At 36.7% G+C, this 24,215-nt stretch overlaps 1 protein-coding gene and 2 long non-coding RNA genes across 8 annotated transcripts; all 3 read right to left on the bottom strand.

The window, feature by feature from the left end:
* Positions 1-2,640: 2,640 nt before the first annotated feature.
* On the bottom strand, positions 2,641-6,759 carry LOC114476880 (uncharacterized). Of its 3 annotated transcripts, none has more exons than XR_003675645.1 (5): positions 6,599-6,759; positions 3,984-4,651; positions 3,737-3,891; positions 3,472-3,591; positions 2,641-2,790 (listed from the first exon to the last, which is right to left on the bottom strand). It is a non-coding gene; the product is annotated as an uncharacterized LOC114476880 (long non-coding RNA). The 3 variants fall into 3 exon arrangements; XR_003675646.1 differs by having other exon boundaries at positions 2,641-3,591; positions 3,984-4,111; positions 4,537-4,651; XR_003675644.1 differs by having other exon boundaries at positions 2,641-3,591.
* A 4,144-nt stretch (positions 6,760-10,903) lies between these two features.
* LOC114476882 (uncharacterized) lies at positions 10,904-14,941 on the bottom strand. Of its 3 annotated transcripts, none has more exons than XR_003675648.1 (5): positions 14,781-14,941; positions 12,165-12,832; positions 11,918-12,072; positions 11,653-11,772; positions 10,904-10,971 (listed from the first exon to the last, which is right to left on the bottom strand). It is a non-coding gene; the product is annotated as an uncharacterized LOC114476882 (long non-coding RNA). The 3 variants fall into 3 exon arrangements; XR_003675649.1 differs by having other exon boundaries at positions 10,909-11,772; positions 12,165-12,292; positions 12,718-12,832; XR_003675647.1 differs by having other exon boundaries at positions 10,909-11,772.
* Positions 14,942-16,718: 1,777 nt separating this feature from the next.
* Positions 16,719-23,709, bottom strand: LOC114476864 (enoyl-CoA hydratase, mitochondrial-like). Of its 2 annotated transcripts, XR_003675642.1 has the most exons (9): positions 23,350-23,709; positions 21,211-21,408; positions 20,620-20,747; positions 20,062-20,161; positions 19,870-19,974; positions 19,521-19,640; positions 19,390-19,450; positions 18,032-18,636; positions 16,719-16,738 (listed from the first exon to the last, which is right to left on the bottom strand). XR_003675642.1 is itself a non-coding variant. In XM_028468856.1 (8 exons), the coding sequence occupies exons 1-7, from the start codon at positions 23,438-23,440 to the stop codon at positions 19,422-19,424; spliced, it is 771 nt and encodes a 256-aa protein (XP_028324657.1). In that variant the 5' UTR covers positions 23,441-23,709; the 3' UTR covers positions 18,019-18,636; positions 19,390-19,421. The 2 variants fall into 2 exon arrangements, 1 of the variants encoding a protein (XP_028324657.1); XM_028468856.1 differs by lacking the exon at positions 16,719-16,738 and having other exon boundaries at positions 18,019-18,636.
* Between the last annotated feature and the right edge of the window lie 506 nt (positions 23,710-24,215).

Below are 24,215 nucleotides of genomic sequence, written 5' to 3'. Positions count from 1 at the left end.
CTGTGTTAATGTTCAAATTGTACCCCTGCCTAACGCCCATCAATCACACCGGCTTTTTTCACTGGTGGTTTATGTTTATGAGACGAAAAAAAGTCAGGAGAAGTGGAGTGGGTCAGCTGCAGAGACATCCACGGTGGAAATACTCCTGTTACCCCTTTGTTTCACCTAGAGACAAGCAGCAACATGATGCAGGAGGTGTTTGTTGATCATGCAGACATATAGAAACATACAGTATACCAGGTTAATAATCAGGCCTCTCCACAGGTCAGTGTCATGATTTAAATATAGTATTGTGTTTCATATGCTGTGTTTGCTGTCACTCACAGGTAAACTATCAGATGAGTGAGGGAGAGGGAGCAGATGGAGAAGATGGAGATGATGCTGGTGATGATGATGCTGGTGGTGATGAGAGAAGTTGTTTTGCATTCTGTTATCAATAAAATGTATCTATAAATGCTTGGTATACCAGTGATGACAATGTTGAGTCTGGACTCATTTAAAGCCCAACTAAAGACATATTTATTTAGGAAAGCTTTTAAGTGTTAAATCTTGTGTAGTTTTATTGTGTTTTTAAATGAAGCACTTTAAGATTCATTGGAATGAAAAGTGCATTATAAATTAAATGTATTATTATTATTACCTCATTTAATGTTCAATTAAAATATATATATGATCATATTTAAGTAACATTGACTTGATAAGCTATTAATATATAATATGTTTTTTTTTTCAAGGAAAAAGAGTAAAGAAGAGGCCCAGCCAAGGCCCTCCAAGTGAGGTGGAGCAGGTTATCCTGCAGGACCTCAGGAGACCTCCTCCTCCTCCTCCTCCTCCAGCTCTGACTGAGGATGAGATGTTTTAAAGAGGCCTGCTTCCTGCCCTGCAAAAAGTGAAGCCAGAAATTAGGAATACATTATATTCCAAATTCATAAACTTATTATCATCCAGTAACGCTAAATTTGGAAACATGTAATAAGGTTTTTGATTGGGCTGGTTGGGAGGAGGGGCATTCTTTACAAGGCAGGAACCACATTGTAAACAGTTGTTTTTACTAGTTTGTTTATTACTGAAGTATTATAAAGTTAATGTAAATAGTTTCTTTACAATTGAAGTATTATAAAGTTAAAGTAAATAGTTTGTTGAAAATCAAAGTAATATATTAATGTAAATAGTTTTCTTTCAAAACTGTTGATTAAAAACACATTTGGAAGTGTACTTTTACATTCTTTGTAATTTTTTTTTTTTAATCAATGCATCTAAACATCTATGTGTACTCCACATCAATGTTATATATTATGTTCATACAAGAATATAGTTTCCTTATGTTGATTCTCTATGAGTACTTTAATGTATTAAATGATAATATAAAGGGTTTTCACTGACGTCACTTTCTGGGCAGTAACCCGGATGCGCGGCCATGTTGGGGTGAGCACATGTTGACGCCACATGTTCGAGGCTCACGGAGGTGTAGTCTGCGATGGATAAATCACAGAAAACCTCTTCAAAACGCATTATATATGCAAAGGCATACAGTGAAGGACTTGGTCCACACGAAAGGACATGATATTTGGAGAAGATATGGTTTATTGGTGGTGCAGAGCCATATGAGTCAGCTCCTCGTCTTGATCATTGACGACCCGGAGAGTCTTTAGCCTATTATGTATCCTGATATGGTCAACTACCTGGATTTCACCAAGCCCATTCACAGCGGAAGACTAAGTTTGGAGGTCGGCTGCAGATGCTCACGTTAGTAACGATATACAGTATATCAACAGATAACTCAGTCAGTTCTAATAATTTCACAGTGAACCTGCAGTGTACTTACTCTAAAATAATATACGACCGCTAGGCAATTTATGCAAATCAAACAGTTATAGTCCGTTAGATGCGACTACTCTGACTTACTCCGGAGCCTCGGATGGCTACACATCCAGCAGCCTGCGAAGCAGCGGATCCTCGTACCAGCAATGTCCGCCAGCGGAGGAGACGTAAGCGGTGTGATCGGAAGCAGGAGCGGGGCTAGCAACCAAGCTACAAGCTAATCCTCACAAAACGCCGCTTCCTTCCATCCTGCTTTTTAATGTCCGCTCCATGGAGAACAAACTGGACTACCTGAAGCTGGGTTTAAATGTAAGACGGGAGATGAGGGACTGCTACGCTATATTTCTCACAGAAACGTGGCTGAAACCATCCGTTCCAGATGAGGTTAGCATTGAGGGGCTAACACTGTTTCAGTTTGACAGGAGCAGTAAGCTAGTCTCATGTAACTGTTCTCCTGATGTAGAACTACTGACTATGAAATGCAGACATTGTTCTCCCTGGTTTGGTTTAAAAGTGTATAATTTTTGCGTTGGTATTAATGCTAGTTTACACAGCTTTTGATATCTTGTAGCTCTTAAGACTGAATATCATACGGTCAAAACTGGTTAGTATTTTTTCTTAGAAAAAAACAATGTTAAGGGTGTCAATATTTTTTTTGCAGGTACACATAAAACACCCAGTGACAATTAAATGCATTAGTGTGAATCACAACAGAACTTTATTTTTAAAATATACATACAATTATATGCCTAAAGAAATACAGGTATTAGACAAAATATAACAGTGTTAGTAAAAATGTTGATAAACACTGAGATCGCTCACACCAACAAGAATATCTAGATCACTCAAATGTTTCCATGGATATTATGAACTGTGAAATAGTATCTTAACTTTAAATGTTCTCTGCTTGTCTTGGAAACTAGTTTTCCTCTTCTCCACAAATGCAATCATGCCCTCTTTACAATCATCCTGCAGAGGAAATACAGATCTGTGCATTACATTCATGTCAGGGTAAGGGTTGCTAACTACAGGATTTTTCAAAGTTGGAAACTTTCCATGCAAATTAAAGGGAATAAACAGGAAGTTCACAAACTTTAAGGTTAGCCATTAAATATAGTTGGGAAAATTAATTTGAGCATCATCTCGACCTAACCAGATTTCATGCAATTATACCTGAGAATATTAATACGGGGGGGTGTGGCCTCAAAACATCACACCCCTGTATGCCAAACTCCAATTTCAAACACAGTGTTAATGCTTGACAAAATATTGATGTTTTTGTTGTAAACAAAAAGTCAAATATTTTGAGAATAATAATTTAAAACAAACACTGCACCGTTTGTGCTTGAAGAGTAGTTATTACTATCAGTGCTGCTGTTTGAGACTTTTGGTTATAAAGGGATTGAGTTGAAATCACATTTTGGATGTTTTAAGATCATATTACCTTCTATAAAAAAAACAAGATGCTCACAAAACTTAAATATTAAATTCTACTTTCAAACATTGACATTTAAACGCCTTTCAAAGCGATTGACTTCAGCCAGAGTGAGCTCAAACGCTGATGTGTAACCAGAAAAACAATATGGAAACAGAGTTAATTTAGTAAAATAAGAAGTTTTAGCATTACAAATACATTCAATCTCTACACACCTGCATTACCAGACTCTTTAACCATAGCAGCGATTAGCTTGGAGGTTGCAGCTATTTTTTCTCTACACCTAATGGCTTCAGAGACCAGCTGATCCACTGGATTGACTTTACTCACCAAACCTGAGAAAAACAAATGCAGTTAAAGATTTTTCGCTGATATATGTAATATACGTCTATGTTTTCAAAAGATGGTTTCATATATTTTCAATACCTTTGTGTGTTTTGTAATATGTTACACAATGTTTTTTTACTGACTGATATTTACTTTTTAATTTCTTTTGATGGTTTACACTAGAACAAATGTTTCCACACGTGTTGACTGTTTGGCCTCCTGAGCACTGATCCAGTCACCTGTCAGCACCATCTCCATAGCCAGAGTTTTACCCATAGCACGAGTGAGTCACTGACTAACCCCGGCCCCTGCAGGCACAAAAACATGATGGAGATCATTTAGATATGACATTCTGCTCACATTGTATATTTTTGAAGAAAGACACAAAGCGTAAACTTACAGCAAACCCATTGACGGCTGCGATCACAGGCTTCCTGACTGTGAACACTCGATTCCAGTGGTCGAGGACGTTTCCACTGAGGCACTCTTTCATGGTTCAATTCTTCATTTCTTTATAGTCAGCACCAACTGATAAACAGAGGAGACGTTAACAGTAACCTTCAATGGTTTTAAATCCATCTTCACTGTGAGGGATAGAAGGAGACAGTGAATGACGTTAAAATAACGTTAAATGTCACTGAAATCAAAGTAAAATTTCCAATGTTCATGCACAACAGCAGTATTGTCCATTTTCCATCATTGCTGACAGAATTTTAGAAAGACCTTTTTTTTTTTTCTTTCAAAACAAAACTGCAGAAATTTTAGAAGTGATGTTTTGTTTTTTCATCCATTAACTGTGGTAATGTGATTGTCTCAATGTAAATATGTAAATGTGATTCTACATATAGACACATAAGAAGTTGTATTATTTATCAGCCATTAAGAAATTATTGCTTTTTTTTTTTTTTTTTTTATAAATGTCACCAGCCGCTTAAGGCTGTTTTCTATTTCACCAAGGATGTTGTGCAGACTTGATGCTCCGTTGTCGTCCTTCTCCTCTTCACCCATTGCCATCTGGGACTTTTGTTTTCTGAACCAGATCTACCAAGGTCGTCACACATCATTTGACTGTATCAGAGGGAAAACAAAGGGTTTATATTCCAATGCCTCCATCAGTCCTCCAATGTAAATATATGTAATTGTAATGAACATATATACATATACACATGTAATATTATAGGTAAATATGTAACAAATGAATGTATGATAGGTAAATATGTTATTGTGTGTAAATATTTACATTTGTTCCACAAAAAATGTTATAATGTACAACACTTTCTATAGGTATTGTTGAAATGAATTATTCATGGTTTATTTTTGTGTGTAATACTATAATTATATATATTTATACTCAATAATCCTGTTAATAAAATATATCCTTTGTCAGGCCAACTTTTTTCAAAGCTGTTTTCAGGACAAGGACAGTTTCAGAACATCTAATTTCAACTTAATCTAAATCTAACAATATAACGAAGTACATGAGCAATGAGACAAATCAGATATAAATAACTGGGAGACTCAGATTAACACTAAAAAATACACAAAATCTAAATCATTAACAAATATAAATAATTCTAGTTTTAATATTAAACTTAAAACATTTTAAAAACTCATTTTTATACCTAATAAAGCAGACAATAGATCCCTAAATGATAAATAATTATGAATAAATCAATCTTGAATTTGTATTGCTTTATATAGTAAATGTCATCTTTAACTAACTACAATAACTAATAGTTTGATTTCTAAATGTAAAACATCTAATTAAAAAAGTACTGTTAGATTTACACTTTGAAATGTATGCTTTGTCCTATATAATTTGTGAATGTCTTTATCTTTGATGAGCTCAAGTTTGTCCTTGACAATCACAAATGTTTTACATATAACAAAAGACGACATGTGCAGCCATGAGGAGGAGAAACACTAGATAACATGGAGTAAAAATGCTGAGAAAACTACGTTCGAGGCCCAAGGAGAGAGCCGACCCTGAGGCCCACAGCTGTATATTAGATGAGAGCCTGTTCCTCCTATTGACTCGATATTGTTGATTCATTTCTGTAATAAATTGGAAAACATCTGATAATGTCTCTGTATGCTATCTTAGGTACTGAACACAAGAGTATCTCAAAATTCGAACAGCATGCTACTTCCATAATTATAAATAAATTAAAAATGAATGATTCTACACAGTCACGCAAATCTATATTTTCGTGGTTTTCTTCAGAAAACATATCGCGTCGACTTGTTTGGGTTGACAGGACAGACTGACCCTCACAATATGGCGGCCACACCGGCTGGGATACACTGTGATTTTTTCAATCCTTGTACTCAGCTCCAGCTCAAGCTGTGCGACTCATGTGCAGAACCCGAATGTGGGCAGCTCATGATGCATGTTCTCACACTATACGGACCGATATTTTGATTCGATCTGACTGCTCACACTGTACGTTCATACACGACACGTCGGGGTCTTGTTCCCGGAAATGCAACGTACAAATGAGAAGAATAAAAACTCTGAAGCGTCACCATTAAAACAGACGAAGAAGAAAAACCCGGAAGTGGAGAGACACGCAAATCTCAGCAAAAAGAGCTTTAAAAAAGAAAAGACAGCGATGTGATGGACCAGGAGCTGACTGGACAGACGTGGGCAGTACAGTCCGTCAATTTTACAGCGGTCCTACGGTGTTCGCGCATGCGCAGTGCGAGTGTTTACGGTAAGCCGGTCCGTGGCACTGCTTCAACTGTGAGATACCCTCACGAGGAGCGACTGGATTTTGTTTGATTTCCTTACGACCATATGATTGCTGATCGGGAGCTGGTCGTGAGGTGTTCATCGCTTCTCGTGACCCCATGTATTCTACACGATGCACGACACACGATTTAGCAGACTCGCACGATCCCAAAATAATCGGCTCAAAATAAGCCAAACATCACACAGTGTATGCCCGCCTTTAAGGTAACACGTGTCACAGTAATGGACCAACCAGCTGAATGAGGAATCCTTTAAACACATACCTGAGCTGTAGAGACGAGCTGAGAGGCCTGGTAAGGCTTCAGCAGCAAAGCAGCACTTCTGGAAATAAAAGCCATGACCGCAGACTGACAGTAATGTGTGTGAACACAGTCAGACTGAAGGAAGAAGTATCACTGTACACCTTCTTCCTGATTTTACGCCGTTCTCTTCTTTGTGGATTTGTTTTGGCGGTTGGATTTTACACGGTTAATATTGAGGGAGCAGTTTGTTTCCACCCTCTGGTGGTCAGGAAGGGAGTGTGTTTTCTTTGCTGTGGACTCGGTATTCCAGAAAGCTGGTTATGTTCAAACTATGAGTATGTTTGGGATCAAATGAGGGAAACTATGAGTATTACATTCCTGAAAGCTTTCCTCTTCTCCACAAACGCATTCATGCCGTCTTTACGATCATCCAGCAGAGGAAATATAGATCTGAGGAAATGAATTTACTAAAACCATAATAAAGCTGTTATTCAGTCAGTGATCATGATCATCATCATTCTCCCAGAAAACTTTTTAACCCCTTTTTTTTTTTTTTTTTTAATCTTTTTCTTTGGCCATTTTCCACTTCCTTTTTCCCATTCCCCCCTTTTCCAAAAAATTTGACACTTTTTTGTTTTTTCAGATGTTAGCTTTCTTTTGCCCATCAATATCCCTTTTACCTAAATTTTGTCCAAGTTCTTTTTTGACACTTTTCTCCAATTTTTGTCAATTCTTTAACCATTTCTTCCACTTTTCCTCCAAATAACCTATCTTTTGCCCACATTCGTTTCATTTCCCCCTACATTTTTCCTCTTTCTTCTTCCACATTTTTGTCATTTTTTCACAATTGTTTGCCACATTTTGCTCATCTAAGCATTATATACCACCCGTTTCCCTTTCTTTGTCAATTGTTTTGCCACTCTTGACTGCTTTTGGCTCATTTCAGTCACTTAATTTTAATTTTTATGAAAGTGGGGGTGTTGCGTCCCCCACAGGTGAGACCCAATAGGGTGCCAAGAATACCACCTGTTAATCGACAACTCTAATTAAACCACAAGATCATTATTGAAATTTTCCAAAGATAATAGAGAGACTTTAATGTAATGATGAAACAAATGAGGTGTCATTTATTTTTTAATGCATCAACCATCCATGTTTAAGCCCTGAGGGCCTAAAACCAAACTTTTTTTTTTTTAGAGCCTGTAATAGCACAACAGCGCCACCTTGTGGTAGTAACAACTTGAAAATGTAGGCAAAAAGCACCAAGAGGGTCCTCTCCGTAAAAGACCTTAGGAAAAATACACAAAAAACAGCAAAATTACTGAAACAAAAACATTTAAAATTACAAGAAAAAAGGATGACAAAAATACACAAAATGACTCCAAAACAAATAAAAATAAAAAAGGTGACAACCATAACTGAAGAAAAAAAAATTAAAAAAACAAATATATATATATATATACAGTATATATACACACACAAAAATTATTAATTTGCAAATCAAACAACAAAATATACAAAATGACAAAACTTACAAAAACCACATAAAAATAAACAAATCAATAAAAACTCTCAAAAACCCTTTGTTCTTTCCTGTGTTAATGTTCAAATTGTACCCCTGCCTAACGCCCATCAATCACACCGGCTTTTTTCACTGGTGGTTTATGTTTATGAGACGAAAAAAAGTCAGGAGAAGTGGAGTGGGTCAGCTGCAGAGACATCCACGGTGGAAATACTCCTGTTAACCCTTTGTTTCACCTAGAGACAAGCAGCAACATGATGCAGGAGGTGTTTGTTGATCAGTGCAGACATATAGAAACATACAGTATACCAGGTTAATAATCAGGCCTCTCCACAGGTCAGTGTCATGATTTAAATATAGTATTGTGTTTCATATGCTGTGTTTGCTGTCACTCACAGGTAAACTATCAGATGAGTGAGGGAGAGGGAGCAGATGGAGAAGATGGAGATGATGCTGGTGATGATGATGCTGGTGGTGATGAGAGAAGTTGTTTTGCATTCTGTTATCAATAAAATGTATCTATAAATGCTTGGTATACCAGTGATGACAATGTTGAGTCTGGACTCATTTAAAGCCCAACTAAAGACATATTTATTTAGGAAAGCTTTTAAGTGTTAAATCTTGTGTAGTTTTATTGTGTTTTTAAATGAAGCACTTTAAGATTCATTGGAATGAAAAGTGCATTATAAATTAAATGTATTATTATTATTACCTCATTTAATGTTCAATTAAAATATATATATGATCATATTTAAGTAACATTGACTTGATAAGCTATTAATATATAATATGTTTTTTTTTTGTTTGTTTTTTTTTTTCAAGGAAAAAGAGTAAAGAAGAGGCCCAGCCAAGGCCCTCCAAGTGAGGTGGAGCAGGTTATCCTGCAGGACCTCAGGAGACCTCCTCCTCCTCCTCCTCCTCCAGCTCTGACTGAGGATGAGATGTTTTAAAGAGGCCTGCTTCCTGCCCTGCAAAAAGTGAAGCCAGAAATTAGGAATACATTATATTCCAAATTCATAAACTTATCATCCAGTAACGCTAAATTTGGAAACATGTAATAAGGTTTTTGATTGGGCTGGTTGGGAGGAGGGGCATTCTTTACAAGGCAGGAACCACATTGTAAACAGTTGTTTTTACTAGTTTGTTTATTACTGAAGTATTATAAAGTTAATGTAAATAGTTTCTTTACAATTGAAGTATTATAAAGTTAAAGTAAATAGTTTGTTGAAAATCAAAGTAATATATTAATGTAAATAGTTTTCTTTCAAAACTGTTGATTAAAAACACATTAGGAAGTGTACTTTTACATTCTTTGTAATTTTTTTTTTTTTAATCAATGCATCTAAACATCTATGTGTACTCCACATCAATGTTATATATTATGTTCATACAAGAATATAGTTTCCTTATGTTGATTCTCTATGAGTACTTTAATGTATTAAATGATAATATAAAGGGTTTTCACTGACGTCACTTTCTGGGCAGTAACCCGGATGCGCGGCCATGTTGGGGTGAGCACATGTTGACGCCACATGTTCGAGGCTCACGGAGGTGTAGTCTGCGATGGATAAATCACAGAAAACCTCTTCAAAACGCATTATATATGCAAAGGCATACAGGGAAGGACTTGGTCCACACGAAAGGACATGATATTTGGAGAAGATATGGTTTATTGGTGGTGCAGAGCCATATGAGTCAGCTCCTCGTCTTGATCATTGACGACCCGGAGAGTCTTTAGCCTATTATGTATCCTGATATGGTCAACTACCTGGATTTCACCAAGCCCATTCACAGCGGAAGACTAAGTTTGGAGGTCGGCTGCAGATGCTCACGTTAGTAACGATATACAGTATATCAACAGATAACTCAGTCAGTTCTAATAATTTCACAGTGAACCTGCAGTGTACTTACTCTAAAATAATATACGACCGCCAGGCAATTTAGGCAAATCAAACAGTTATAGTCCGTTAGATGCGACTACTCTGACTTACTCCGGAGCCTCGGATGGCTACACATCCAGCAGCCTGCGAAGCAGCGGAGCCTCGTACCAGCGATGTCCGCCAGCGGAGGAGACGCAAGCGGTGTGATCGGAAGCAGGAGCGGGGCTAGCAACCAAGCTACAAGCTAATCCTCACAAAACGCCGCTTCCTTCCATCCTGCTTTTTAATGTCCGCTCCATGGAGAACAAACTGGACTACCTGAAGCTGGGTTTAAATGTAAGACGGGAGATGAGGGACTGCTACGCTATATTTCTCACAGAAACGTGGCTGAAACCATCCGTTCCAGATGAGGTTAGCATTGAGGGGCTAACACTGTTTCAGTTTGACAGGAGCAGTAAGCTAGTCTCATGTAACTGTTCTCCTGATGTAGAACTACTGACTATGAAATGCAGACATTGTTCTCCCTGGTTTGGTTTAAAAGTGTATAATTTTTGCGTTGGTATTAATGCTAGTTTACACAGCTTTTGATATCTTGTAGCTCTTAAGACTGAATATCATACGGTCAAAACTGGTTAGTATTTTTTCTTAGAAAAAAACAATGTTAAGGGTGTCAATATTTTTTTTGCAGGTACACATAAAACACCCAGTGACAATTAAATGCATTAGTGTGAATCACAACAGAACTTTATTTGTAAAATATACAATTATATGCCTAAAGAAATACAGGTATTAAACAAAATATAACAGTGTTAGTAAAAATGTTGATAAACACTGAGATCGCTCACACCAACAAGAATCTCTAGATCACTCAAATGTTTCCATGGATATTATGAACTGTGAAATAGTATCTTAACTTTAAATGTTCTCTGCTTGTCTTGGAAACTAGTTTTCCTCTTCTCCACAAATGCAATCATGCCCTCTTTACAATCATCCTGCAGAGGAAATACAGATCTGTGCATTACATTCATGTCAGGGTAAGGGTTGCTAACTACAGGATTTTTCAAAGTTGGAAACTTTCCATGCAAATTAAAGGGAATAAACAGGAAGTTCACAAACTTTAAGGTTAGCCATTAAATATAGTTGGGAAAATTAATTTGAGCATCATCTCGACCTAACCAGATTTCATGCAATTATACCTGAGAATATTAATACGGGGGGGTGTGGCCTCAAAACATCACACCCCTGTATGCCAAACTCCAATTTCAAACACAGTGTTAATGCTTGACAAAATATTGATGTTTTTGTTGTAAACAAAAAGTCAAATATTTTGAGAATAATAATTTAAAACAAACACTGCACCGTTTGTGCTTGAAGAGTAGTTATTACTATCAGTGCTGCTGTTTGAGACTTTTGGTTATAAAGGGATTGAGTTGAAATCACATTTTGGATGTTTTAAGATCATATTACCTTCTATAAAAAAAACAAGATGCTCACAAAACTTAAATATTAAATTCTACTTTCAAACATTGACATTTAAACGCCTTTCAAAGCGATTGACTTCAGCCAGAGTGAGCTCAAACGCTGATGTGTAACCAGAAAAACAATATGGAAACAGAGTTAATTTAGTAAAATAAGAAGTTTTAGCATTACAAATACATTCAATCTCTACACACCTGCATTACCAGACTCTTTAACCATAGCAGCGATTAGCTTGGAGGTTGCAGCTATTTTTTCTCTACACCTAATGGCTTCAGAGACCAGCTGATCCACTGGATTGACTTTACTCACCAAACCTGAGAAAAACAAATGCAGTTAAAGATTTTTCGCTGATATATGTAATATACGTCTATGTTTTCAAAAGATGGTTTCATATATTTTCAATACCTTTGTGTGTTTTGTAATATGTTACACAATGTTTTTTTACTGACTGATATTTACTTTTTAATTTCTTTTGATGGTTTACACTAGAACAAATGTTTCCACACGTGTTGACTGTTTGGCCTCCTGAGCACTGATCCAGTCACCTGTCAGCACCATCTCCATAGCCAGAGTTTTACCCATAGCACGAGTGAGTCACTGACTAACCCCGGCCCCTGCAGGCACAAAAACATGATGGAGATCATTTAGATATGACATTCTGCTCACATTGTATATTTTTGAAGAAAGACACAAAGCGTAAACTTACAGCAAACCCATTGACGGCTGCGATCACAGGCTTCCTGACTGTGAACACTCGATTCCAGTGGTCGAGGACGTTTCCACTGAGGCACTCTTTCATGGTTCAATTCTTCATTTCTTTATAGTCAGCACCAACTGATAAACAGAGGAGACGTTAACAGTAACCTTCAATGGTTTTAAATCCATCTTCACTGTGAGGGATAGAAGGAGACAGTGAATGACGTTAAAATAACGTTAAATGTCACTGAAATCAAAGTAAAATTTCCAATGTTCATGCACAACAGCAGTATTGTCCATTTTCCATCATTGCTGACAGAATTTTAGAAAGACCTTTTTTTTTTTTCTTTCAAAACAAAACTGCAGAAATTTTAGAAGTGATGTTTTGTTTTTTCATCCATTAACTGTGGTAATGTGATTGTCTCAATGTAAATATGTAAATGTGATTCTACATATAGACACATAAGAAGTTGTATTATTTATCAGCCATTAAGAAATTATTGCTTTTTTTTTTTTTTTTTTTTTAAATGTCACCAGCCGCTTAAGGCTGTTTTCTATTTCACCAAGGATGTTGTGCAGACTTGATGCTCCGTTGTCGTCCTTCTCCTCTTCACCCATTGCCATCTGGGACTTTTGTTTTCTGAACCAGATCTACCAAGGTCGTCACACATCATTTGACTGTATCAGAGGGAAAACAAAGGGTTTATATTCCAATGCCTCCATCAGTCCTCCAATGTAAATATATGTAATTGTAATGAACATATATACATATACACATGTAATATTATAGGTAAATATGTAACAAATGAATGTATGATAGGTAAATATGTTATTGTGTGTAAATATTTACATTTGTTCCACAAAAAATGTTATAATGTACAACACTTTCTATAGGTATTGTTGAAATGAATTATTCATGGTTTATTTTTGTGTGTAATACTATAATTATATATATTTATACTCAATAATCCTGTTAATAAAATATATCCTTTGTCAGGCCAACTTTTTTCAAAGCTGTTTTCAGGACAAGGACAGTTTCAGAACATCTAATTTCAACTTAATCTAAATCTAACAATATAACGAAGTACATGAGCAATGAGACAAATCAGATATAAATAACTGGGAGACTCAGATTAACACTAAAAAATACACAAAATCTAAATCATTAACAAATATAAATAATTCTAGTTTTAATATTAAACTTAAAACATTTTAAAAACTCATTTTTATACCTAATAAAGCAGACAATAGATCCCTAAATGATAAATAATTATGAATAAATCAATCTTGAATTTGTATTGCTTTATATAGTAAATGTCATCTTTAACTAACTACAATAACTAATAGTTTGATTTCTAAATGTAAAACATCTAATTAAAAAAGTACTGTTAGATTTACACTTTTGAAATGTATGCTTTGTCCTATATAATTTGTGAATGTCTTTATCTTTGATGAGCTCAAGTTTGTCCTTGACAATCACAAATGTTTTACATATAACAAAAGACGACATGTGCAGCCATGAGGAGGAGAAACACTAGATAACATGGAGTAAAAATGCTGAGAAAACTACGTTCGAGGCCCAAGGAGAGAGCCGACCCTGAGGCCCACAGCTGTATATTAGATGAGAGCCTGTTCCTCCTATTGACTCGATATTGTTGATTCATTTCTGTAATAAATTGGAAAACATCTGATAATGTCTCTGTATGCTATCTTAGGTACTGAACACAAGAGTATCTCAAAATTCGAACAGCATGCTACTTCCATAATTATAAATAAATTAAAAATGAATGATTCTACACAGTCACGCAAATCTATATTTTCGTGGTTTTCTTCAGAAAACATATCGCGTCGACTTGTTTGGGTTGACAGGACAGACTGACCCTCACAATATGGCGGCCACACCGGCTGGGATACACTGTGATTTTTTCAATCCTTGTACTCAGCTCCAGCTCAAGCTGTGCGACTCATGTGCAGAACCCGAATGTGGGCAGCTCATGATGCATGTTCTCACACTATACGGACCGATATTTTGATTCGATCTGACTGCTCACACTGTACGTTCATACACGACACGTCGGGGTCTTGTTCCCGGAAATGCAACGTACAAATGAGAAGAATAAAAACTCTGAAGCGTCACCATTAAAACAGACGAAGAAGAAAAACCCGGAAGTGGAGAGACACGCAAATCTCAGCAAAAAGAGCTTTAAAAAAGAAAAGACAGCGATGTGATGGACCAGGAGCTGACTGGACAGACGTGGGCAGTACAGTCCGTCAATTTTACAGCGGTCCTACGGTGTTCGCGCATGCGCAGTGCGAGTGTTTACGGTAAGCCGGTCCGTGGCACTGCTTCAACTGTGAGATACCCTCACGAGGAGCGACTGGATTTTGTTTGATTTCCTTACGACCATATGATTGCTGATCGGGAGCTGGTCGTGAGGTGTTCATCGCTTCTCGTGACCCCATGTATTCTACACGATGCACGACACACGATTTAGCAGACTCGCACGATCCCAAAATAATCGGCTCAAAATAAGCCAAACATCACACAGTGTATGCCCGCCTTTAAGGTAACACGTGTCACAGTAATGGACCAACCAGCTGAATGAGGAATCCTTTAAACACATACCTGAGCTGTAGAGACGAGCTGAGAGGCCTGGTAAGGCTTCAGCAGCAAAGCAGCACTTCTGGAAATAAAAGCCATGACCGCAGACTGACAGTAATGTGTGTGAACACAGTCAGACTGAAGGAAGAAGTATCACTGTACACCTTCTTCCTGATTTTACGCCGTTCTCTTCTTTGTGGATTTGTTTTGGCGGTTGGATTTTACACGGTTAATATTGAGGGAGCAGTTTGTTTCCACCCTCTGGTGGTCAGGAAGGGAGTGTGTTTTCTTTGCTGTGGACTCGGTATTCCAGAAAGCTGGTTATGTTCAAACTATGAGTATGTTTGGGATCAAATGAGGGAAACTATGAGTATTACATTCCTGAAAGCTTTCCTCTTCTCCACAAACGCAGTCATGCCGTCTTTACGATCATCCAGCAGAGGAAATATAGATCTGAGGAAATGAATTTACTAAAACCATAATAAAGCTGTTATTCAGTCAGTGATCATGATCATCATCATTCTCCCAGAAAACTTTTTAACCCCTTTTTTTTTTTTTTTTTTAATCTTTTTCTTTGGCCATTTTCCACTTCCTTTTTCCCATTCCCCCCTTTTCCAAAAAATTTGACACTTTTTTGTTTTTTTCAGATGTTAGCTTTCTTTTGCCCATCAATATCCCTTTTACCTAAATTTTGTCCAAGTTCTTTTTTGACACTTTTATCCAATTCAATTCTTTAACCATTTCTTCCACTTTTCCTCCAAATAACCTATCTTTTGCCCACATTCGTTTCATTTCCCCCTACATTTTTCCTCTTTCTTCTTCCACATTTTTGTCATTTTTTCACAATTGTTTGCCACATTTTGCTCATCTAAGCATTATATACCACCCGTTTCCCTTTCTTTGTCAATTGTTTTGCCACTCTTGACTGCTTTTGGCTCATTTCAGTCACTTAATTTTAATTTTTATGAAAGTGGGGGTGTTGCGTCCCCCACAGGTGAGACCCAATAGGGTGCCAAGAATACCACCTGTTAATCGACAACTCTAATTAAACCACAAGATCATTATTGAAATTTTCCAAAGATAATAGAGAGACTTTAATGTAATGATGAAACAAATGAGGTGTCATTTATTTTTTTAATGCATCAACCATCCATGTTTAAGCCCTGAGGGCCTAAAACCAAACTTTTATTTATTTATTTTTTTTAGAGCGTGTAATAGCACAACAGCGCCACCTTGTGGTATTACACAACTTGAAAATGTAGGCAAAAAGCACCAAGAGGGTCCTCTCCGTAAAAGACCTTAGGAAAAATACACAAAAAACAGCAAAATTACTGAAACAAAAACATTTAAAATTACAAGAAAAAAGGATGACAAAAATACATAAAATGACTCCAAAACAAATAAAAATAAAAAAGGTGACAACCATAACTGAAGAAAAAAAAATAAAAAAAACAAATATATATATATACACAAAAATCATTAATTTGCAAATCAAACAACAAAATATACAAAATGACAAAACTTACAAAAACCACATAAAAATAAACAAATCAATAAAAACTCTCAAAAACCCTTTGTTCTTTCCTGTGTTATTGTTCAAATTGTACCCCTGCCTAACGCCCATCAATCACACCGGCTTTTTTCACTGGTGGTTTATGTTTATGAGACGAAAAAAAAGTCAGGAGAAGTGGAGTGGGTCAGCTGCAGAGACATCCACGGTGGAAATACTCCTGTTACCCCTTTGTTTCACCTAGAGACAAGCAGCAACATGATGCAGGAGGTGTTTGTTGATCAGTGCAGACATATAGAAACATACAGTATACCAGGTTAATAATCAGGCCTCTCCACAGGTCAGTGTCATGATTTAAATATAGTATTGTGTTTCATATGCTGTGTTTGCTGTCACTCACAGGTAAACTATCAGATGAGTGAGGGAGAGGGAGCAGAAGGAGAAGATGGAGAGGATGCTGGTGATGATGATGCTGGTGGTGATGAGAGAAGTTGTTTTGCATTCTGTTATCAATAAAATGTATCTATAAATGCTTGGTATACCAGTGATGACAATGTTGAGTCTGGACTCATTTAAAGCTCAACTAAAGACATATTTATTTAGGAAAGCTTTTAAGTGTTAAATCTTGTGTAGTTTTATTGTGTTTTTAAATGAAGCACTTTAAGATTCATTGGAATGAAAAGTGCATTATAAATTAAATGTATTATTATTATTACCTCATTTAATGTTCAATTAAAATATATATATGATCATATTTAAGTAACATTGACTTGATAAGCTATTAATATATAATATGTTTTTTTTTTCAAGGAAAAAGAGCAAAGAAGAGGCCCAGCCAAGGCCCTCCAAGTGAGGTGGAGCAGGTTATCCTGCAGGACCTCAGGAGACCTCCTCCTCCTCCTCCTCCAGCTCTGACTGAGGATGAGATGTTTTAAAGAGGTCTGCTTCCTGCCCTGCATAAAGTGAAGCCAGAAATTAGGAATACATTCAATTCCAAATTCATAAACTTATTATTGATTATCATCCAGTAACGCTAAATTTGGAAACATGTAATAAGGTTTTTGATTGGGCTGGTTGGGAGGAGGGGCATTCTTTACAAGGCAGGAACCACATTGTAAACAGTTGTTTTTACTAGTTTGTTTATTACTGAAGTATTATAAAGTTAATGTAAATAGTTTCTTTACAATTGAAGTATTATAAAGTTAAAGTAAATAGTTTGTTGAAAATCAAAGTAATATATTAATGTAAATAGTTTTCTTTCAAAACTGTTGATTAAAAACACATTTGGAAGTGTACTTTTACATTCTTTGTAAATTTTTTTTTTTTTTAATCAATGCATCTAAACATCTATGTGTACTCCACATCAATGTTATATATTATGTTCATACAAGAATATAGTTTCCTTATGTTGATTCTCTGTGAGTACTTTAATGTATTAAATGATAATATAAAGGGTTTTTACTGACGTCACTTTCTGGGCAGTAACCCGGATGCACGGCCATGTTGGGGTGAGCACATGTTGACGTCACATGTTCGAGGCTCTTGGAGGTGTAGTCTGCGATGGATAAATCACAGAAAACCTCTTCAAAACGCATTATATATGCAAAGGCATACAGGGAAGGACTTGGTCCACACGAAAGGACATGATATTTGGAGAAGATATGGTTTATTGGTGGTGCAGATCCATATGAGTCAGCTCCTCGTCTTGATCATTGACGACCCGGAGAGTCTTTAGCCTATTATGTATCCTGATATAGTCAACTACCTGGATTTCACCAAGCCCATTCACAGCGGAAGACTAAGTTCCGTGGTCTCTCAGTGAGGTAGTCAGTGATCTATCTCATCAGATGCGTGTCCACACTCAACTCGGTCAGCTGGTCTCTCAGTAGGAGGGGATGGATGGTTTTAAAGGGGCTTGAGAAGTCAAAGAACATGATTCTCATCACGCTGCTCCTTTTGTTCAGATGAGACTAAGCCCTGTATAGTAAAAAGAGGATGGCATCGTTTACGCCCACCCCCGCCTGGTACACAAACTGCAGTTGATCTCTTCTTAGGGACAGGGGTGAAGCACGTAGACAGGAACCTTTCCAAGTCACAAGCTCATGCTGATGACATGCTGAAGCGGCTCCCCCAGCTCAGCAGAACAGGCCTTTAGCATCCGAGGACACACTGTCTGGGCCCGCTGCCCTCCTGGGTCGGAGTCTTTTAAGCTCTTTGCTCACCTGTTCCCTAGTAATGGTGGAAGGGAGGGGGGTGTTATGTTTATCCTCGTGGTGGTGATAAACATTCAGTGATGAATCTTCTCTGCTTGTCTTGGAAACTGGCTTTCCTCTTCTCCACAAATGCAGTCATGCCCTCTTTACGATCATCCTGCAGAATAAATACAGATCTGTGCATTACATTCATGTCAGGGTAAGGGTTGCTAAATTACAGGACTTTACAAAGTTGGAAACTTTCCATGGGAATAAACATGGAGTTTACAAACGTGAAGGTTAGCCATTAAATATAGTTAAAATGTTTAAATACAGATTTCAAGCAAATATACCTGAGAATATTTATACAGGGGGGTGTAGCCTCAAAACGCCACACCTCCTGTATGCTTAACCCTAATTTCAAACATGGTGTTAATGTTAAACAAAATATTGATGTTTTTGTTGTAAAAAAAAATATTCAAATATTTTAAGAATTATATAATCATTTAAAACAAACACTGCACTGTTTGTGCTTGAAGAGCAGTTATTACTATCAGTGCTGCAGTTTGAGACTTTTGGTTATAAAGGTATTGATTTGAAATCACATTTTTCGATGTTTAAACATGATGCTCACACAACTTTAAATAATTGTTAAATTTTACTGTCAAATAAATGAATTAAAATGTTTATTTTAACTGTATTAGTTGGTATGGGTGCTAATATTTAGGTTTGGAAATGATACAGCTGTTAGAATTATTCCCAGTTTACAGTTATACTATATTATACAGTTAATAATTCCCATGAAAAGTTTGTATTTTTGAACATTCCTTAAATTCCTGTGGAAATTTTTAATTTATTTAATCAGGATGGTCTCATTGAGATCAAGAATCTTCTTTTCTTTTAACTCTGATTAATATTGTGCTGTACTTACAGTTGCAAAGGTTGCGTTCAGCCAGAGGGAGCTCATTCGTTGTTGTTTAACCAAGGAAACACTATGGAAACAGAGTTAATTTAGTAAAATGAGAAGTTATAGCATTACAAATACATTTAATCTCTACACACCTGCATTAACAGACTCTTTAACCATAGCAGTGATTTTCTTGGAGTGTGCAGCTATTTTCTCTCCACACCTAATGGCTTCAGAGACCAGCTGATCCACTGGATAGACTTTATTCACCAAACCTGAAGAAAAACCAATGCAGTTAAAGATTTTTCACTGATGTATGTAATATATACTGTATCTATGTTTTCATAAGATAATTTCATATATTTTCAATACCTTTGTGTGTTTTGTAATATGTCACACATTGTTTTTTACTGATTGATGGTTTGTTTCTACAATAGAAGTTAGTTTTTAATTTCTTTTGATGATTTACGCTAGAACAAATGTTGCTTCCAAACGTGTCGTTACCTGACTGTTTGGCCACCTGAGCATTGATCTTGTCGCCTGTCAGCAACAACTCCATAGCCAGAGATTTTCCCACAGCATTACAGAGTCGCTGGGTGCCCCAGACCCCTGCAGGCACAAAAACATGATGGAGATCATTTAGAAAAAACAACGACATTCTGGTCATATTGGGTTTTTTGTTCATATTTATTTTACCAGGAATCGTCCCCAACAGGATTTCAGGCTGACCAAACATGGCATTTTCTCCAGCGTAGATAATATCACACATCATGGCCAGCTCACAGCCTCCACCCAGCTGGAATGTGACCACAGGCAAATAAAGTCAAGCATCTTTGCTGCATGAGCAACAAACATTGTTCTTTCAATGATCTTAGAATAACGTCAAATGTCACTGAAATCAAAAGTAAAATTTCCGATGTTTATGCACAACATCAGTATTGTCCATTTTCCATCATTGCTGACAGAATTTTAGAAAGATCTTTTTTAAGTCAAGTGAAACTTCAAAACAACAAAGGCGATCAGCAGAACTCCTCTGAGGAAGACTGACAGTTGACAGTCGAAACATGTCAGGAGATAAAAATTTCTAGAACAACCTTGTCTGAATAAATAAAACCTCAACTAAACATAGTATATCTGACAAATGTTTGATTTTGATCATTGCCTGCTGTCAGTTCCTTTACTACAGAGTATAATCCTCCTAACATTGCCTTCCACAGTTAAATCTTTCTATACACAATCAAAGAGTAAACTTACAGCAAACCCATTGACGGCTGCGATCACAGGCTTCTTAACTGTGGACACTCGATTCCAGTGGTCGAGGACGTTTCTTCTGAGGTACTCTTTCGTGGCTCGATTCTGCATTTCTTCGTTGTCAGCACAAACTGATAAACAGAGGAGACATTAACAGTAACCATCAATGGTTTTAAACCCATCTTCACTGTGAGGGATGGAAGGAGACACAGTGAATGATGCCTGGGTCCAGCATTGGGGTCAATTACACTTTTTAATTACAATTACATCTTCAATTATCCATGTTCAGTTACAACTCAGTTATGATTCCGATGACTGGCATTTTTTCCAATTATAGTTACAATTACAACTGTCATTTTAACCTGAAAGTCAATTACAATTATGTTCTTAATTACTAAAGTTAAAATGTAATTAATCACAATTACCGAACCTGAAATAAATAACCCCATAAAACGTAACCTTCCCCTTGTGTTAGCATCTCCAACGATTACAATAGAAACATATTCTTTCCAATTTAAAAAGTTAAATAAATTACACCATAATTGTAATTAATTACTAATTACAATTATAATTGACTCTGCCTGTGTCTCTCACCAGCAAATATGTGGTCGCTGCCTGTGATGACGATAGCTCCGATGTCTTTGTCTACTTCGAACGCATCCAGTGCATTCCCCATCTCAGTCATCATGTCGTCACACAGAGCGTTATAAGCTTCGGGTCGGTTCAGCTGGATGAACCCAACATTGCGTTTCTCACCTCGTTTCTCCACTAAAATGTAGTTATTCTGAGCACCTGCATCAGGAGGACATTAACATGATGTTCAGGTATCAACAAAAAGTACATTTATTTATCGTCACACCAATTTATTACCATTTACTATAATTTAATTGCATTGAATAAAGCAACAGTTTAGTCAGAGGCAGGGTTGGGGTCAGTTACATTTTTTAATTACAATTACGTCTTCAATCATCCATGTTCAATTACAACTCAATAACGATTTTGGTGACTGGCATTTTTTCCAATTACAGTCATTTTTTTTCACTTGAAAATCAATCGGAGTAAATGACTCTCCAACAACATCCATATCAGGCCATCATGTCCTGAAAAGAGACACCAAAGAAAAGGTGAAGCTCTGGTCAATTATTCATCAAAAGGTGAAGGTGCACCACTAAACACAGTTTATCATGTGCTTAAACATTCACAGGATGAGAAACTCATGTTTGTCCTTTAGTGTGTATATGTGTGTGAGAGAAGGAGAGTTTGTTTCATTTAAAAAAATATGAACAGCAGAAAAATGTTTTAAAGCAACTGCCATACGGCCCATTCCTTGGAGCTCGACTTTAGATATTAAAAAGCAGGTAACTTGTACAGAGTTGTCATGGCCATTTATGAGTATTCTTCTGACATACATACGTGTACATCGGTAACCATACCAATAGCACCAGGGGTTGTCTGTACAGCAACCGTACAAATAGACATTTTCCACAAAATAACAGGATCTTTACTTTAAATGACCTAGATTTAAAAAAAAAAAATGTAAGAATTTTTAGTTTTTTCAACTGCTTAACATTAAAAATGACTGTAATCATGCGATATTAACACCGGGAAAACTGTGTGCGAGTCCTTGCAAATAGTGTTTCATTTACACAATGATTCATGTTTTCTCTGTCATTTTTATTTTCTATTGTTGGGCCAAATTGAATGCTCCAAAGGGCCGGATTTGGTCCCCGGGCCGTGAGTTTGACATTTAGATTCTACAATAACGTACATCTAGTCCAGGAGTTATCAAACTGTTTTGGCTCGAGTAGCCATACATCTTTTCATATTTTTAATAGATTTATTGTCTGAAACATTCAAATGAATTTATATAATTGCAATTTTATTTTATTTTAGTGAGGTTCGTACACATTTATACCCATAACTGCAATGGGACTAATAATTTGCATAATAATTTATTTTAAGTGTCTATTCATACGAAAAGGTATCAGACCCCAGAACTATTTAGAAGAAAACATACGTTGGCCGAGTGGTCTAAGGCACCGCAGTCAAGAATCCTACATTCTGCTAACGTGGGTTTGAATCCCACTTTTGTCATATATATTTTTTCATTTTAACATATTTAACACGGCAAATTCTACATTTAAAAATACATAAACATACAATAAACATTTTAGGGTTTTTCCTGGGTTAGGGTTAAAATAAAAGGGTTAGCGGGGTAGCTAAAAATAATTATAAGCTAAAATAAAATTGAACTTTAAGTCACGTGGTGCACCTATCACGTCACCTAAACTGGTCAATGAGGGGTGCTCCGTATGACTAGATTATTAGTCTATTCATACGTTCGTCCGTACGAATAGCCACGGCCCATTTCGGTGTTTTGGTTGGAAACAAATAAACAAGTAGTGGGGCTACATGGGAGTATTGGGACAAATTCAGCTGTGTTCCTTCTGATGTGCATTGGTTCTGCAGCTCTCTGAAAATGTAAAATTATGTAAACTATGTAGAACTATAGACAACTGTAAAGTTTAATAAACTGCACATTTGTACACATTACACATTTCCAATTTACGTACAGTATCACGTAAACGAGTTAAAATGTGAGCAAAGGTAACTGTATTCTGCACTTTTCATAATGTGTGTCGCACATGCAATGACGCAGCTGTCATGACATTGTTAGATGACCAACAGTTCTGTAACTATGAACGGAGGAGCAGGAGTTTTTTAAACACATACCTGAGCTGTAGAGGTGAGCAGCGGACGGTAGGAGCTGAGAGGCCCGGTAAGGCTTCAGCAGCAAAGCAGCACTTCTGTAAAAAAGAGCCATGACCGCAGACTGATAGTAATTTTGTGTGAACACAGTCAGACTTAAGGAAGAAGTATCACTGCACACCTTCTTCGTGATTTTACACTGTTAATGTTGAGGGAAAACTTTGTTAGCACCCAATGGCGGTCAGGGTAGAATGTGTCTAAATGGGAAGTGTGTTTTCTTTGCTGTGGACTTCAGCTGCGTTCGAATTCTCCTTTCTTTCTAAGATAAAAGAGTGTTCGAATTTTCTGAGGAAAGGAGACGCGTCAGTTGCATTATTACGTCACACAGTGGAAGTTCGACTGATTGTCAAAACAAACGTGATCCCCTTTTCCTATACTCTCCTAACACATTTCTTTAACCCCGTGGATGACGTCACGGGGTTATGGAAAAGTGGATATGAAAGGAGGAGGCCTTGGTATTCCTAAAAGTGGGTTTATGGCAAGCCCTTTTAACATTTAATAAGATATCTGCAATTCAATTGTTACATGTAAAAATGTAATTGCAGATATCTGCAATTCAATTGTTACATGTAACAATTAAATTGTACATGTAACAATTGAATTGCAGGTATCTGCAATTCAATTGTTACACGTAACAATTGAAAGGAGGAGGCCTTGGTATTCCTGAAAGTGGGTTTATGGCAAGCCCTTTTAACATTTAATAAGATATCTGCAATTCAATTGCAGGTATCTGCAATTCAATTGTTACACGTAACAATTGTATTACAGATATCTGCAATTGAATTACAACATGTCGAAATTGAATTCTTGATATCTGCAATTACATTTTT

This window comes from Gouania willdenowi, chromosome 15 (assembly GCF_900634775.1).
Source record: "Gouania willdenowi chromosome 15, fGouWil2.1, whole genome shotgun sequence".
NCBI classification, from domain to species: domain Eukaryota; kingdom Metazoa; phylum Chordata; class Actinopteri; order Blenniiformes; family Gobiesocidae; genus Gouania; species Gouania willdenowi.
Note: the sequence above shows the minus strand (reverse complement) of the source record. Positions and strands in the feature narration are given on the sequence as shown.

Excerpts from the sequence above, each read along its gene's own strand:
- LOC114476864 (XM_028468856.1), bottom strand. The coding sequence starts at position 23,440 with ATGGCTCTTTTTTACAGAAGTGCTGCTTTGCTGCTGAAGCCTTACCGG. Across the intron at positions 21,409-23,349 it reads TGCTCACCTCTACAGCTCAG|GTGCTCAGAATAACTACATT; the intron begins GTATGTGTTTAA and ends CTCCTGATGCAG. Across the intron at positions 20,748-21,210 it reads CAGCGACCACATATTTGCTG|TTTGTGCTGACAACGAAGAA; the intron begins GTGAGAGACACA and ends TCTGTTTATCAG.